The sequence below is a fragment of the Dryobates pubescens genome, chromosome 12, assembly GCF_014839835.1.
Source record: "Dryobates pubescens isolate bDryPub1 chromosome 12, bDryPub1.pri, whole genome shotgun sequence".
NCBI classification, from domain to species: domain Eukaryota; kingdom Metazoa; phylum Chordata; class Aves; order Piciformes; family Picidae; genus Dryobates; species Dryobates pubescens.
The window spans coordinates 12,933,884-12,952,112 of record NC_071623.1 but is presented as its reverse complement, the minus strand read 5'-3'; the positions used below and the strand labels follow the sequence as shown (position 1 = coordinate 12,952,112).

The window sequence follows — 18,229 nt, the reverse complement described above, 5'->3', positions numbered from 1 at the left end:
TGCAATTAGTGTCAAAAACTTTGGCCAGATAGTGATTTTATTGACAGCTGATGATGGCTAGAATAAGATCATAGAATTGTTTCAGTTGGAAAAGACCTTTAAGATCAAGTCCAACCATTGTTTAACTACCAAATCTTGTGCTAAACCGTATCCCTTAGTACCACATCTGTGTCTTTTAAGAACCTCCAATGATGGTGATTCAGATTCAACTATCTGATAAATCTATTCCAGTGTTCAATAACCCTTTCAGTGAAGAAGTTTCCTCTGATATCCAATCTAAACCTCCAATGTTGCAGCTTGAGGCCATTTCCTCTCATCCTATCGCTGGTTACTAGAGAGAAGAGGCTTGCTACAACCTCCTTTCAGTTGTACAGTGATCAGGTCGCCCTTCAGCCTCTTCTTATTATTAGTGAAGTTTGAACACAGAGAAGTGTTATGCACAGTAATTTTAGAATGTGTCCAACTTCCTATAGGATATCTTGTTGAAGTTAGAGCAGGATGAGTCAACAATTCAGTGCGGTGGATACTTTAATAAAATGTAAAACTACCTATTAGGAACTTAAATACTTTAGGTCCAGCTGCTAAGAAGGATGCAGAGAATGGGATTAAAAGAAAACCTTTGATATAAAATACATCAGGAAAACATTTCAGCAAACATAGTATTACAAAAGATCGATTGATCTTGGGGAGCATCTTTTGAAACAAAATCTTGTTAAGAGTATTACACCTATACATAGGCTCTGGCTGTTAATATAGGATGAAGTTTAAGCAGTTTTCAAGTTCCACAGAGAATAAATGCTATCTCTTATTCACTTTTCATTTTATTTTACTTGATGTTACATTATTGAAAATGACCTGCACTGGACACGAGGTGCATCACAAAGGAATAAAACCATGGCAATACTGCACCAGAATGACTCTATCTTGGAGACTGGCAGTCTTGATGCAAGAAGCAGTTTGAGGAAGAAGATTAGTTCCCTTCTTTTTTCAACTTAAAATTTTTTCTTCTGGCAAAATGTTTATAAAAAACACAACACTGAAATGTGGATCTAAATTAGTGCCTAAAATGTGTTTGGAACTCGCTTATGATGTTGTTCCTTTGCAGTCTTTCTGATAAAATGATACTTTCAGGAAAAATAATACTCAGCAATTGCAAGGGCATTTTGTTATTTGTGCAAGTACTACGCTTCCATGACAATCCATCAAGGCCTGGAAATATACAATCTAGAAACATTATGTTGATAAATATACATTTACTCCTATTCCTGTCCATGGACTAGCAGCTCCTTGAGATGTTTGTAACAATTCAAGGAAAATTTACTGGGAAATTCCAGGGGAATTCATAATCCTAGGCTTTAAACTGGCAAGGAAGCACTGTTTTACATTGGGCTAATGTTGGCAATAGAAAATCTCCTTTGTCTACTATGTTACAAAGGCTTCTTTCCTAGTTGCTGCTTTTTTTTCCTGAATAAGCCATCCGATATTTCCGTTTTTACTGTAAAAGTGTTTCTTCAACACGGCATGTAGATGTTTTACTATAAAATTGTTATGAAGCCTTTAGCAATAAAATGGTAGATAGATTTAGAAATTTGTTTGCACCGGTGGAAAGTATTAATCTGAGCTTTAAAATACTTTATGGCAAATTTAAATTCCATCTTATGGATGCAAGGCACTTGAATGATTTAAATTGTTGGTGTAATCTTGCCATCTGTAGAACATTAAATGTATTTTATGTATGTTCTAGTAATGATTTTCTATATATGTAAATATATAGAAGGCTACCACATCATAGGCAAACTGAAAACAGAGTGAGGCAGCTGTGTGTGGAGTTATAAAGTATTTCATGTTCAGTTTTTAGTGTATTGTTAATTTTAATAGGTATTCTGTCTTCTGTCCTTTCGTATTGCACTTTTTTTTGCTGTGAGAACAAAATCACCAGATGTTAGAAAATCTCCAGCCCTGCATTTTGAAATAAACTGCTTGGTTAGAGCAAAGAAAAGAGACCAAAGCAGGGATAGAGGCAAATATAAATGCATCAAAATAAATGCATATATTTGAGGTTGGGTTTTGCATATTTTGTATAGGTTAACATATCTAAATAGAACATAGGTATATGAAACTGCAGGACTTCATCCTGAATTGTGACAGTGGATTTCCTTCATTAGTATATTCCTTCCTGTTGTTTAAAAGTGTTTAATTTCCTAAAGTCTGTTGATATTTACACACATAGGGTACCAGCGTAGCAGTGTTTCCAGGGCTGCCAAAAAATGAAATCATGGAGTCATAGAATGGCCCAGGTTGGGCAGGACCTTAGTGAATCATCTACTCCAACTTCGCTGCCATGGGCAGGGAGGCCTCTCAACAAGATTTGGCTGCTCAAGGCCTCATCCAACCTGTCCTTGAGCACCCACATGGGGCAGGCATCCCCAGCCTCCCTGGGCAACCTATTCCCACCACCCTTGTCCAAGGTGATCCAGACTAAACCTACTCTCCCTCAGCTTGAAACTATTTCCTTTTGTCCTGTTGCTAGATATCCTTATGAAAAGTCCCACTCTAGCCTTTCTGTAGGAACTCTTCAGGTATTGGAAAGCAGCTATAAGTTCTTCTTGGAGTCTTCTGTAGGCTTAACATTCTTTGTGGCCCTCCCTTGGACTTTTTTCAACAGCTCTGTGTCCTTCTTATGATGGGGACACCAGGACTGGATGCAGTATTCAAGGTGAGGGTTTCACAAGAGCAAAGGGGAAGAATCCTCTCTCTTGACTTGCTGTCCACACTTGATGCACCCCAGGATATGACTTGCCTTCTGGGCTGCATGAGTGCACTGCTGGTTCATGGTGAGCTTCTCATCAATCAATACACCCAAGTCTCCAGACTTACTCTCAACCCACTCTGCACCCAGCCTGTATTTGTGCATGGTGGCAGCTGTGCAGAATGAGCTACCTCTGCCCAATTTCTGTTCATATTAAGGCTGTTAAATGTGCAAAGTAAGCATATTTGTCAAATCAGGCTGCAGTTTGTCTCTGTTTTATTATAGTGACTGGAATTTAATATAAATCTTTAATAGCAGCCATGTTTTCCAGATGATCAAGATGGTCCTTACCTGAAGTTTTCATAGACTTTAAACAGAAAGATTTAAAGGTCACTAATAAGGGAAATGGCAAAAAGGAAAGGGAGACAGAATGTTTATTATAGTGATGTTTTATGTTAAGGGTTAAGATGTAACATAAATTGATAGGAACAGGTCCTGTGGAATTCAGCCTTAATCATTTGTCTCTGCTTGGTTGTTGGGAGATGATTTGGAGTGTTTATGTGGTTGCGTGTATTTTCGCAAGCCTCAACCATTTCTTGGAAGGTCAAGTAGCTTGTTAGAATGCAGACCAGCCAGGAAGAATGGGGCTATTTCTTCTATATATTTACAGTTTGAATATTGGCTGAAGTGTTGCTTGCCACAGCTTTTCTTTTTGGGTTAGTTCACACCTCAAACAAAAGTGCAGACTGTGTTTACATAAGTATAAACCAGGAATAAGCATCTTATGTTTGGCTGAGAAAGATCTTTTATGTGTAATGGCCTTTTTTTCTTTTTTTTTTCCCCCTAGGATACTATTGATGTTCAAATTCCCATCACTAATCCTGCAGATGAAATTCTCCAGATGAGCGTGGTGCTGGAGAATCAGTCACTTTCTGGACAAAAGACTTTCACTCTTGGGCCTAAACAAACATTTTTGTATCAAGTGAAGATATCCCCACCTGCTGTTGGCACTTCAAATGGAAGGTAAGTTGCCAAGTTTGGATACTTGTGGTTCTGACTCTTGTACAAATAAGTGAACTACTTACATTAAAAGTTCAATCACTTGTAGACACTGTTCTAAAAAAAACCCAAAACCATAAAAGGTAATAAATTGATTTTCCCCCCTAACCTTAAATATATTTTATCCCAAATAACACCTGTCCTCTGAGAAGAAAAACCGAAGCAGCAGGCAGTAGAATAACCCCTGGTTATTCTAGTTCACTAGAACTGAGAGAACATTGTTTTAGAAATTAATATTAGATGTCCCTCCTGAATACTTCAGATGAATTGTCAGTTTTAAAATCTGTAAATACCATAAAGAGAATAATATGATTTAGTTTTTCTTCTGAAAAGGAACAAAACTGTAACAGCATAACTAAAACCAAGTGAAGAACTCTTTAACAGTCTTCACATAAATCCATTTAGCTTCAGAATTTTCTGCTAAGCAACAGTGATCTACTAAATGAATATGGAGAGGGTTTAAATTACAAGTTGTTCATTACATTGGAAACACCAATGAAAACATGCAGATGTGATAATTAGCACTAAAAAGACAGATGACCTCTTAGTCATAGATTCAGCTAAACCAGTTCAGAAAATAACTGAAAAGTGCAGCATGGCAAAACTTATTTTCCTGGAATTTGGTAAGCAAAGCATCATTTACATGAAGGGCTGATTGAAAAACAACTCTCTGATTTTCAGTTATATTGATTGACTGGCAAAAATAGGAGGCTGGGAAGGAAGATGAGGTGGCATTTTATCAGGAGGGCAGAGACAGATGTCCTGTGTTCAAGGACCAAATATTTACAAAGCCAAAATCCATCTGTTTCAAAGTTTTGTTCATTTTGCATATGTTGAGTTTTCCAAAGACCAGGATAATGGCAGGTATCAGTGTACAGTGCAGCTTTCAAGCAATACAGATTTATAAGAACAACTACAGTTATCAATCTAGTAAATATTTATTTTTCCATAGGAATTTGTATAAATTATCCATTCTGAAGCTGTGCATGAGTACAGACCTATTTTTTTTTTGTATTCCAAATTACAAGATAAAGTTTTGTTTTAACTAGCAAAACTTTAAGCTCAGCCAGTTGGTAGGTTGGGACTTGGGGGAACATAGGCGACCATGACATAAATCACACCTGTACATTTTCAGTACAATTGAGCAGTACCGACCAGAAAGCTTTCTAATAGCTGCTTTAAGTTGCAATAGCTCCCACAGACTGCAATTACAGCTGGACAGAGGTACTTCCATGGTACATCCATGCTGTTACCTTTCTTTTTCCTGAAGCCATGCTCTATTTCCTTTGTTATGGTAGCAGCTGGGTAGAGTGTTGTAAAAGTGTTTCTGGCAGGTGCACCTTTTCAGATGGATGATTCCTTCCTAAGCTTTTTTTATGCTCACTTTGAAGGCTCTGTTGGCACTAAGGATAGTCTGGAACTATAAAGTCATTGATCAGGCATAGTTAGCTATCATTTAGAACAAGAACTGGTCCTTAGTGGGTCATGGGCTTGCACAGTGCATTTAATGTAAATTTTTATATGCTTACAGTGCTCTGGTTTAATGTTATGATGATTCTGCTACTTAGAAAACCAGGAAACAGAAAAAGAAATCTGCAGTAGGAAAGGATTGTGTTAGGATGTCTGAGACAGGAGTATACTGCTGTACATATCTCACCTAGCAGCAAGCAATTGTCAGTCATGACAACATTTGATTGTATATCAAACCTGTATGTTCAGTATTCTTTTGAAGCATAGCTCCTTGTCATGCTTATATAAGTGTATCTATATCATGTCTATTCCTTGATTTTCATCGCTGGGTATGAAAAGAATTTTCTTTTTAAAATCAGTCAGTACTATTTCTGTGTCTTTGTACTATGATTTCAAAATGGCTAGAAAGAAAATATTGTGACATTGAAATGAAATTAAAGCTTGCTGTTGTAGGTTAGAAGTTGAAATGCTTTTGAGTTTTGTTTTTTCAAAAAGAAACAACAAACACAACTGACAAACAACTTTTTATGCTAAAAAGAAAGATGAAGAAGAGATGTTGTAGTATCAGTAATTGTAAACATTATTAGTTTTGGCAGCTGAATTCAGACACCAGCAAGATGTGTTATGGGAAAACTGGGAGCTAATTAAAGAATTTGCTATGTTGAATTCATTTTTTCTTGAATTTTAATCTGCAGATTTTTGATCGGGTGCACAAAAGCTGTGTTATATTAAGCTTATATATCTGTTTTTAGTGTCATATTTCTGTCAGATACGGTTGGAGAGTTTTGGTATGCACTGAAGTTGATTGTAGAGAAACCGTTGCCAACTAGACTGCCCGAAGTAAAATGTGAGCTTGGAAAGTAAGTATGTGTTTCACAGTGCTGAACTTGGGCACTGTTTTGAAGTATCATGGAAAACACGTGAACTGTTTACAACAGCAAGCAAAAAATAATGCTGTATGTGTACTATGGGAGTTTGCAGGTCATTTTCATAGATGTATGTGTGAAATTCTTCTTGCAGAACAATCAAAATGGAATTGTATCCTCTATGTAAACTTTCTCTGAAGTCTTTATATTGAAATTACTTTGAAAATACTGCAGGATTTTATCATAAAGATCTCTAGGCTTGCTTTATTTTCTATTTCTTTTCTCTTTCTGAGCTTAGAATATAGCTGACAGTTGTTCTTTACAAATGCTTGTTATTTCCTTCTAACCTCTCTAGAAAAGGCAAAGTAACAAAACTTCTGTCCAGCTGACTGTGAAGGTAGACATGTTTGGAACACTGCAAGTGTTAAAAGAATTAGCTACGTAGAGCAGACAAATTAACAGTTCTTGGTTTGATAAAAATTTCATCTTGCATTTTGATTGCATAATTTTCAGCCAATTCCTGATTTTTACTTTACAATTCTGGGCTGGCTGGAGTGAAAATAAAAACCACCATACTTTTTTCTACTATGTAGGCTGACACAGTTAGGAGTTAGAAATAAAACCTTTTCAGACAGACTCTTTAGTATTCATAACTTCCTCTTACATACACTCCACATGAACTACATGCACAAGCAATCTGGCTGAGAATAGCAAGTTGTCCTTCCTGCAAATAAAATGTATGTTGGAAAGGATTAGCTCCCTTAATTACATTTTCCTGTCAAAACTACAATCTGAAATTCATTTAATTCCGTGTTTTGTTTTTTCAAATGAGATTTATTTTCTCTTTGCAAGTAGATCCATGTTGGAATTCCTGTGCATATGCAAATTACCTCATCAATATCTGCTCTGGGTGGAAAGTGGTGGAAGAACAAAGAAGTACTATTTGGTTTAATTTTTAGCAACAACAAGAATGTAAACCAGGAAATTAGCAGTACTCTTTTTCATATATCTTTATATGTGCATAAAGCAGTATAACAAATTTTCCCAGGTTGAGGCAGATCCTCCGTTGCCTCCCACCGGGGCAGGAAAATGATAAGACTCACACAAATGGATTGCAGAAGTGATGGAAAGTTTAAATGGAAAAGCAGTGAGTGTTTTTACAGTTGCTACAAGCATAGTGACAAAAGAGATCCCAAAGCATACATAGTCCCTCACAGCATACAGAGAAAGCCTCCCAAAATTTCCCTTCTCCTTATCTGAGAGTACACCCAAACCCCCCAGGGCTCTTTCTTCCCCCACTTCACTGTTAGGCTAACCTCAGCTGGCCAGATCTGAGATTGCCCTTCTCCTCTTGGCATTAGGCCTAGCCAGGCCTAAGAGGTCTTGAGATAACTCCCTTTCCATTACTAGATAGGGAGCATCTCCCATGGGAGCAGCAAGGGGAGAAAGAGGAAGTGTGAGACCTTGCTGATGGATTTATAGGGAGCAGGACATTATGGGTATGGAATACGCAGCTTCCTGTGTCCACCCACTGGGCTGGACACTTGGGGAACCAGAGGTACACCCCGTGTGGCAGCAGCAGGAGGCACTCAGCCCAAACTGCCACACAAATCTAACAGAATTGTTTTTTTTTCCCTTTCCTCTTTCCATTATCAGCCATATTGTTGTTTTTATAAACTCTCCTGCTTTCTGTTTGCTTATTTCCTTCAACACTCTCCTTTTTCCAAAAATGTATTTCTATTCCATTCTCAGCATAATGACCTCTTCTCAAAGTGCAGAGGTTTTGGACAATGGCAATTGATCATGGCACTGAGCGAAATTACTGAGAACTGCTTTACCTGTTAACAAGATGAGATAGTCCAAGTAAATTGGTTGCATTAATGTATGCTGAATATATAAAGGCAATGCAGGCATTCATTTATGTGGTGTCTGTTTAAGAACATTTCCAATTAGTTTAGATTCAAATGGATGTTCTTCCTTGCAGCGTTTCCAGAGATGTGGGCTGTAAATGTTGTAAAATATGTGAAGCATTTCTGGTTGGTGAGCCTTTCTAGGAAACCTTCTTCTTGATATTCTCTGTCTTTATTTATCCTCCTTCTTATTTGCTCTACAATGGAGCCTTGAAGATCAGTAGGTTGAAAGATGTTCATGATGGTCTTGAATTCGCTGTCATAGGCAACAACTTTTTCTAGCATAACCATGGTTAGTCAGCTTGTGTGGGATGGAAGAGGTTCTCAATGAACTTTGATGAAGTGGAAGGCTTCATTTGGGGAACCTCCAACAGTTTTCATTTGCTTAAATTTCAGATCTCCAACATAGTTTTTCATTTGACAGATATCATGCATGAAAGAGATCAGATACAAACAAAGACTAGAGACAGTAAATACGAAAAATGGAATTTCAAGTGAATCTGAAGTTCTTGTGTGAAAGTTTGCTGGTGTTTCCCTACTTTCTGCTGTTCAGACCTCAGTGATATAATGCTTTAAGAGTACTAGTGAAAACCAATTCTACCTGCCTCCAATAGGAGGGAGGAGGAGGGGGGAAGGAGCATTGTACTAGATGACTAGAAGGAGGTCCCGTCCAACCCAAACCATTCTGTGATTCCATGCACTCAGCTGCTGGAGGTTTATATCCCTTGTGTATATTGGAAGGAGCCCACCTGCACACAGGTTTTAGGGCCTGAAATTACAGTTGTAAAGCTTGACTGAAATGCTGCCTTTAATGAGTGTTGATTTTTATATTTTCTTTTTCCTTACTGATTTAGCTCTGATTAACTGACTAATTTTTTTCCAGAGGATAACTATGTGGAACTATATGGCAGTTGACCTGCCCCAGCTTTGACTAGAGGGAGTATCCATTAGGTAGATAAATTACAGCAAAACCAATATATGTATCTCATTTTTCAAAATTTCTTATTTATTGTTTTTACTGATTCACCCTGAATCTCTTTTCTGTGTCCCTTGGTGTGATAAGGAGAATGTGATTTATGGTCACATATATTTGCTAAAGGCAAATAATATATCGTTTTGATCACAACAGAGGAATTTGGGGGAGTCTTATGAATTCTCCTGAAAACTGTACTCCCTATAGAAGATCTCAAATTTGTTTATTCTTTAATTAGAAGATAAAGGATAGCAGCCTATAAAATTGAGTGCCAGCTGATTTAAAGTACAGCATTTAGGAAATCCAGTACACTTCAATCTTTGTTCTGGAACAGCCACTATACTCATTAAAATGCATAATCTACATGTGCAGCATAATGATTTACCATTGTGCTATAATGAACAATGCAATGATTGTACAAAAGGAAACATATTTTGAGTTCATGCAGAGGAACAAAAAGGAGGGAAGCAGGCAGAGCCTCCATTGAAATGGCTGGTGTAGAACACCTAGTTTGTTTTTAAGATCTCAGTGTTAGAAGGTGATGAAAAAGAATGGCTGCCTAGTGGCACTAAATCAAAAGCTATTGGCAAGCTTTTCATTTAAACCTTTGCTTAGACAAAAAGGAGTTACAGATATCATTTATGTGCTTACCTTTAATTTATGCCCAGTGTTTTTCTTGTGGCAGACTGAGTTCATGAATAGGCTAGAGAATAATAAGGCATACTTGAAATTATTTTGTTTCTTGGAACCAGTTTTTTGTTGTTGTCCTTGGCACTGTGAATTATCTGATTAAAATATTTTATTCCAAAGTTAGATCTACAGAAATAATGAAAGAAAGGCAAGATACAAATCTGTAGATTGGAGCCTAAGAAATAAATGTGAGACACTAGGTTTCATTTCCATATCCACCTATCTAAAGAGTAGGCATCAGGTTTAAGGCCTTAAGTCTACACTGCTACTGTAGACACTGAAAAGGGATTCCACATCTTTAGTGATTTACATGAGGGCCAATTCTCCCTGAAAATGTTTTTTCTCCCTATTTAGTATTTAGGGAGCTGGACAGGCCTTTTAAAAAACTAACTTAAGCTAAATTCTTGACAACGGAAGTAAAGCAAAACAAATTCTTCCTTTACAAATGACTGAAGTATTAGAGTGGGTTTTGCTACTATTTTTTGTTGTTAACAATTATTAATAATGTTGATTAATGGATTTAGATATGTCTGTACTAGTGGAAAAATATCAATGCAATAAAAATAATTCTTACTTTTAAAAGTAGTCATTTTGCAAGAAAGAAGAAAAAAAAAGGATTAGTAATAAAATGCAGTGGAAGAAACATTGTAATTAATAGTCATTACATACATGTATTTTCTCCAGGTGTGCTCATCTATACATACCTCTCATTAATCCTACACATGAAACTCTGAAGCTGGAAATTGTTAACAGCAATCCTATCCATTTTTCAGTTGAGACTGAGCCAAACCAGCCTGTAAGTAAGATTTCTATGCTTTCTGATAGAAGAGAGTGCCTTATTTTCCAAGCAAATTGAACTACGTACTACTGTGGGTTCAGAGTACAGGATTAGAGGCATTATAAGTATGTATTCTAGAGATTCTATAGCTTAAAGATGACAACAATCAAACTTAAAAAACAACACAAGCTTTGCAGAATGGTTTTGAGGAGGACTGCAGTGTTGGTTCGTGTTCAGGAGATTTTAGGAGGAGAATCTGTAAGCAAACTAGCTGTATTAGAATATTCACAACTTTCTAAGAAACAATAGCATAACTAGGTGAGTAGGTAAAATGTTAATGTAAGAATATGAAAGTATGTTATGGTCATGGAAGTTACAACCAATTTGCAGGGCCCCTGGATAAGAATTTGATAGTTTAGCCACCAGGAATCTTCAAGTAAATACTGGAATAATATTATGTGGAAACTCTCTTTTACCCTGAGACTCATTTCTAGTGATAAACTTGTCCTCTCAGTACTATTATGTACACTTCCTTTTCATCCTCCATCACAGAAACCCTTCCAGCTTGCAGCCTAACATTTTTGTCCTTTCAAGGACTCAGAGTTGTATAGATGAGCTCAACTTTTGTATTTTCCATTGAGATTGGCTGGAGTTCTGGATGGTTTGGATTCTGGAAATATTTGTTATTGACTAATGGTTAACAGTACAGTAAGAATCCTTTTGCAGACAGGAAAGAAATGCCAATAGTACCTTTTTCTAGTCATAGGGAGGTATGAGACTGTGGAGCGTGGGTCACGCAGCAGTGCTGTGCTCCCCATATGGGAGGTGCGGATATTGTAGCAGCCAAACAAGCCACATGTCCTGTGCATAAGGCTTACCTACTTTCCCTTCCAGAAATGTGTGTTGTCATGCAGTAGAAACTGTAAAATTAAATTTGTAAAGTTTGAAAAAAACACAGTACTGCCCCTTCAACAGACAAGGCAGTTAATGCCTTCAAACCAGCAAACTTTTATGGCAATACTCTAATTATTTTACAATTTGCCCCCTAAAACAGAAAAAAATAGCATTTCAAATTTTGTATTAGCTGAACACATCTGAGCTCTCCCCTCTCTTCCACTCATTCTAGCCCCCAGTGCCATCAGCAGGAAAGTTTGTTGTTCAAAGTACACCTGCATCCCCAGTCTGTAATTGTGCTGGTATCCTATAGACACACCCAGAAGATGACTTACAGGACAAGGATGCCTGTGGTCCCTGCCTGGGTCCAGCTCTGAGATGTCAGGGAATGCCACAGGGCAACATAAGCCTTATCAGGGGCCTATGCCCTGGGCTGGGAGTAGACTCTTTGGTCCCTGCCTCACCCTCTGGGGCTTCTGGTTTGGCCTCAGCACTGTGACCTTGGCCAGTTGTCCTGGTGCTGCAATGGGCCTCCATCCCTGTCCTGCTTGCTGACTCTGTGTGTGGTGGGACAGGACAACTGGTGGAGGTCCCTGCCTTGATGTGCTATAAGCTCAAGCCTTCCTCAGCCCTGAGCTGAGGCACAGGCAGTCAAAATCCTGAGGAAGGAAGTGTTCACAGGGCTTGTTAGTGCAGTTAGGTAACTTGCAACCATTAAATGTAGTAATCAAATATTAATGTTTCAATAACTCCTGTTCATTGCCTGTTAGCAGCCTGTTCTTCCAGGGCTGACATTTCCTTTATAAAAGTGCTTGTCAGTGCTAGCTGTTGTAGGGTGTAGTTTTGACCTTTATTAGTTGTAAATTATATTAATTTTATAAGATACAGCTTGGGTGTCAATAATTCCAATCAATTGTCTTTTTGTGTCCTCTTACTACATGCAAGCTTTATTTAAATGTGTATGATATTAAAACCCTAGTACTTGTTTTTAATTAAAAATGGAATGTAGTAATCATGCATTCAATAATTCTAGATGTTCATTGTCTCATTACCTTGGATTTTTTATTATTCATAATTCCATTCTTTCCCTGCTTATCTAGTTCTTAAAAACATTTATGGCCACATTGTGTCCAGCAGCTCTGCTTTTCCCCATGCAATTGTGGCTCAAGCATTGTGCTTTAATGAAGAGAAAACTAGGCACTGTTTACAATGTTAATTTAGGGAGACAAAGCACTAGTTTATTAAAGCCTACCATGCATTCTTTGGAGGTCAATGTGATAACCTTTGAGTGTCATCAGCATGATAAGACACCAAAGTCATGCTTGAATAGCATTTTTGAGAGCTACTGCCCATATCCTGTGAACAGTCTGTAACACCAGCTCTGTAATTTCTGGAGAAGGAACGTGCAGTGACTCTCACTAGGACTGTTTACTGCAACACCCTTGGCTGCCTTAGCAGCCTATGCCTACTGAGGGGAGAGAATGCATCTGGTGGAACATATTAATCAAATCTTCACTGTCAATACAAAGCACAAACAGACTCCAAAAAATTGATTTCCACCCCACCCTGTTTTTCTTTTGCTTCTTTATTATATTTGTACAGCTGATTGTTGCTCCTCGTTCCACCACTGAGGTGCCTGTGCAATTCTGTCCATCTGCCCTTGGAAGAGGCAATCACAAGGCATCAATAACCTTCAAATGCTCACAGGTATGAGACTCTGTTTGCTGCAGACAAGACTTGGAATTCAGATTAGATAATGTTTTTTAATAAACATGTAAGTGAGGTTTTCAGTGCTTAGGTCAATTTGAAACTTAATGGCTGGATGCATGATGAAAGAGCAAACGCAAAGACGTTTCGAAGTTGTAATTTGTTTTAGCCTTACTTTTACACAGACGTTATGCTATTTGCAGTATTAAAAGGTGGCATAATAGACCAGGAGCTAGAATAAGTGGTGAATAATTTTAGCTTGGTAATTAGTTCTACTGTTTTAAACTCCAGATGACCAGCAATTCTTAGCATTGTCACCTCTAAAATCAAATTTCTTGAGGTTATTTCCCACCCCCAAACAAAATTTTATTTTTTCTCTGATTTGAATTTTGGAAGGTCATACACTTCAAAAAGTGAATTCTTCCTTTCTTTGCTTTTCAAATGTTTTTCACTTTGAGCATCTTAGAATTGTGGACATTTTGAATCTGTGAATTTCCTTCATTTGAAATGAGAAACAAGTAAATAAAGAAACATGAGTTATCAACATGACCTACTAGCTGATTAAAAGTTCCAGCTGGAAACAATATGAAAAACTGAAAATGTGATGTAAATGATAATATTTCATCATGGCTGACCCAAGCATTTTCTTTCTGTGCAATTTCTTCCCTGTATTCTTTTTGGACTTTCAGATATCCTAACAAACTGCTGAGCTATGAATTACTCCAGTTAAGTGCTACCAGGAGTTTTCAGTAGTGTCTTAAGTGATACAGTGAAAGCAAATATTATTTTATAAGAAGAAAACAAATAGTGACGAAGTGATGTGGCAATTTTTTTTCCCCCTGATAAAGTATGTTGACAGGTTATTTGCAGGTGGTGTTAGCACAGAATTTATTTTCAGGCTGTCTCTTAAATATTTATTAAGGATAAAACCAAGGAGACAGCAATTCTCATATGAATAGTATATAGCCAAGGCCTGTTCAAAAGGACAAAACGTCCTTATCTTGTCTGAATCCTAATGGTACACAGAAATCTTATCCACATTTTTAAACACACACACAAAATTACATTTTTCAGCCAGTATTGAAGCAATAAAACAATGCAATTCATTTAAACCTTTCAGGGTGAAATTGAGCCCTGTCACCTGAATCTTGTCATGCAGTTCATCTTTCAAGTAGTGGCAAATCCACAAGTTTTCCTCTGCCGTGGACTTCAGTCAGTAACCCATCCTTCTGGTTGCTTTGTCCAGACACCTTTAAAGCTTTTGATATCATGGTGTAACCTTTGTAATTTCTTATTGCTTGTTTCATGCCTGAATCTTTTGAAGTTTTTTAAAATGTTAATTTATTTTTTACTGTTACAGTCCTTACTAAATAAATCCCAGACTGTTTCAGTTTGCTAAGCATTATACAGGTAGCTGTCAGTGAATATTTGCACAAATATATCTGCCCTTTTAACGAAGAATGTTTCTCATCAGTACTGGGTGCTTTACACAACTTTCAATGTAAACCTTTTCCCCCAGCCCCAACATTGATTTCCCTCCCTTGATTTCTCTGATTAAATATATCTGAATGGACACTGAAGCTATCTGATAGCTGAATAGCTGACTAATCTAAAATCAGTGACAGTACTTACAGGATGAGCCTTAACTATTTCTGATTTGCTTCTTTGCTGAATAGAGGAAAACTGCCCTGTGTTATTACCTCCTTCATCTGTTTCTGGTTTGAAGCTTTTCACAAAGTGAATCCCAGTTTAGCTGCTAATCATTGTGAAAACCTGAAATTAATTTTGTTGGGACAGCACAAGTGAAAGATTAGCTTGAACATAGCCCACACCCAGAGTTCTGAAATATCTGCATTATCCTTTTCTTTTACCACATTGCTAGCATCCAGGTATAAGGTAGAACGTTAGTCAGTAACACTAGAGAGAAAGTAAGCCCAGTATTAAATCCTGTCTTTGCCTTAGGAATCTGGGTTTTTAAATATGTTTTCCTCTTGATTTCTTGCACTGAGCATTCATGATCTTAAGCTCTATCACAAAGTCAGTCAGTGAGGAGGAGCAGTAGCCACAGGACAGGCAAAACAGGCCTATCCTATCATTTATAACTTTTGATTGTCATGTTTTCCAGACTGACCACTAAATATGAATATGTACGCTCCTCCCACCTCTTCACTGTACATCATAAGTGTATTCTTACTTACTATGAGTAAGGTGGTTCACATACATTTACACTGGTTCTGAAAACTGTAGTTAGAATAACATTGCCCCATAATTTCTGTATTAAAAGGGTTGGTTTGTTTTGGTTTGGGTTTTTTTGTGTGTGTCACTGTGTTCATAAGCAAGCAGAATGTGTCAATAACAAGCCAGTGTAGATCACTGATAGTTTGACACATCCAGCTTTCGGAAAGCATGTTCTTCTGCCGTGCTAAGGTCTGTGTTCCAGTCCTTTAAGCCTCCAAAGTGTGCTCAGCCTTTTGCTTACATTGAACTTCTTCAGGCCAATGTGGCAAGGTAGAACATGAGTCAGGAACATAAATGCTGTGGTGTGCTGGCTCAGTCACTGTTGGACAGTTTTGTATTGACTATGAGCAGCAAAGGAGCTTCATCAAAGTCAGTCCTGTGCTGCTTCAAAGTCTCCATAGCAGCATCATTTGCCTTCTCTTCAGAATCTGAACAGTTAGCAGTGCTAACTTCCTGGTTGTTAATCTATAACCACAAACAGGCTAGAGATAATTTTAAAATAAAAAAATAACTAACAAACAAAGGTAATTTTAAAGGGAGGTAGCTTTTAAATCTGATTAGTTTGACTAATGCAGAAGTCCCCACAAATCAGGTGTCTAAACCCAAATCACTGTCTAAACCCTAAATAGAACACAGATTCTATGTTTATATGCTGATCTTTAGTACTGGATAGTCTTTACATCAGTATGTAAACAGATTTTCCACTTTAATTTTTTTTTTTTTAATTTAAATTAAAATTCTGTAGCCCTGGATAACTTTCACTAAAAAATTTATTTCAGCATGATTAAATGTCTACTTTTTTTCTTGTTGGATTGAATGTTTCACTATAAAAACATCATCAAGGCATGCGGTTTTGCTGTCCAAAGCTATTTTCTGAGGACAGATGATGTGTCATTTTATTTATCCCTGCCTATACTGAGAAGTCTCAATATATTAGCTTCTTTTTACTGTGTGTATTTCCAGATTCATTGTTAGATTTTTGAAGCCTGTCTCTTACAGATTTTCCTTAATTTGCTAGACAGGCCATGCAGAAGTAAATGCAGTATTCCAGATATTAATAACAGTGTTTTCCTTTTTATTATTTTCTATTCTCTTGGTGGTGCTTGCATTTCTGGGTGATAATGAACAAAACAGACCAAATGGCCACAATGAGCAGTTTGTAATTAACCTCAGACTTCAGTCTGTATTGTTATAATTTCAAGGCTGCAACATGAATGTACAAATTAAATGCTTTCCTTTAAATGATGGTCGTTACATTGACCATTTGCTGCTGATTCATCTTTAAAGGTTCCACAATCAGTGGCATTATTAGCATTACTCTTTAGAACATGAAAACAGTAAATGTGAGACAGGCAACCCTTACTGTCATGCCAAAAACAAAGTAATGAAAAATAAATTAACACATCAGTTTAATTATATTTCCCTTTTTGTCTGATCTGTGATGATACTCTATATATCTTCTAGTTTTTATAGTTCTTCATTTATCTGTGTGTAGTGGTTAATGATCTTTATTTCTTTGGAGTAACAGCTTTAGGTTTTTGTGTAGTTCTATTGCTGTCCCATCAAATAGTTATTTTCCTTCCTCCTTTGTCATGAGAAGGGAACTTCTCACTTTATTTGCTTTCAGGTTCTAATATATGTGTTCTGAATTTCCCTCTTGCAACCACTTAAATCTTTCCATTCGCTACACTGGGATCTCTGAGTAGCTACATGGAAGTTTAAAACTCTGTGCTCAGAGTAGCACAGAAGTTAAATGCAAAGGGCAGATGTGAACATCTCCCAGACTGGAACGATTCATTACCAGACACCAATACTCAGACTAACATAACAGCTTGAGGCAAGAAGGAAGAATAGAAAACATTAAACCTCAGTTAACTTAAAACAGAAAAGAGACACAAAGCACCAGAAGCCAGAAGTAGGCAAAATATCTTAAATTGTACAGATCTGTCTTGTCAGAAAAATAGATAATGGTGCATGTTTCTTCTGCAGCTTGAAGAGTGGATATTTTACCTTTTGGGAACTGGTCTTCCTCCTGACCTGATGGAACCAACCAGCATAAGTGCATGCATTGGCCAGTGTTCTTCTGTCATCATAACCTTCAAAAATCCAACTCATGAAAACGTGGTGGTTGATGTCATCCTGACAGGTACAAGGATTTGAAGTTTTGTGAGGTGGAAGGAAGAATTTAAGCTCCTGGGGTTGCACTAAAAGTGGGATGTGATTACATTTGCTTCATTTCATTTCCTGGGAACAGAGATATTGTGTATCATCATTTATGTCTACCCAGAAAACCCCTGTAGACTATGCTGTAGGAGCTAAGAAATAACACAAGCCTTGAACAGCTGTTCACAGTAGACCTCTTAGGTCATACAGCCTCACGTATACATGCCTCTAGTTGTTGACTATGAACTACACTATATTGATTCTTCCTCTCTACTCTTGTGAGACCCCATGTGGAGTACTGCTTCCACTTCTGGGGCTCCCAACACAAGAAGGACATCAGACTGTTGGAATGTGTCCAGAGGAGGGTCATGAAGGTGATCAAAGGGCTGGAGCATCTCTCATATGGGTACAGAGTATGAGAGCTGAGGCTGTTCAGCCTGGAGAAATAAGGCTCCGGGGAGACCTTATATGTGCCTTCCAGTAGCTGCAGAAAGCTGGAGAGACTTTTTTTTACAAGGGCTTGTAGTGATAGGATGAGGGGGAATGGCTTTAAGCTGGAAAAGGGTGGATTTAGACTTGATATTAGGAAGAAATTCATTACAGTGTGGGTGGTGAGATGCTGGAACAGGTTGCCCAAGGAAGTTGCAAATGCAACTGGTAGTTTTCAAGGCCAGGTTGGCCAAGGCCTTGAGCAACCTGGTCTAGTGGAAGGTGTCCCTCCCCTGGGCAGGG

At 37.6% G+C, this 18,229-nt stretch overlaps 1 protein-coding gene across 1 annotated transcript in view; it reads left to right on the top strand.

Annotated features, from left to right (window-relative positions):
- CFAP47 (cilia and flagella associated protein 47) overlaps positions 1 to 18,229 on the top strand; it is a 275,659-nt gene that overhangs the window by 181,058 nt on the left and 76,372 nt on the right. The window contains 5 exon segments of the mRNA XM_054165734.1: positions 3,597 to 3,772; positions 6,031 to 6,138; positions 10,402 to 10,513; positions 12,992 to 13,096; positions 17,324 to 17,480. Coding sequence (XP_054021709.1) covers positions 3,597 to 3,772; positions 6,031 to 6,138; positions 10,402 to 10,513; positions 12,992 to 13,096; positions 17,324 to 17,480 — 658 coding nt within the window.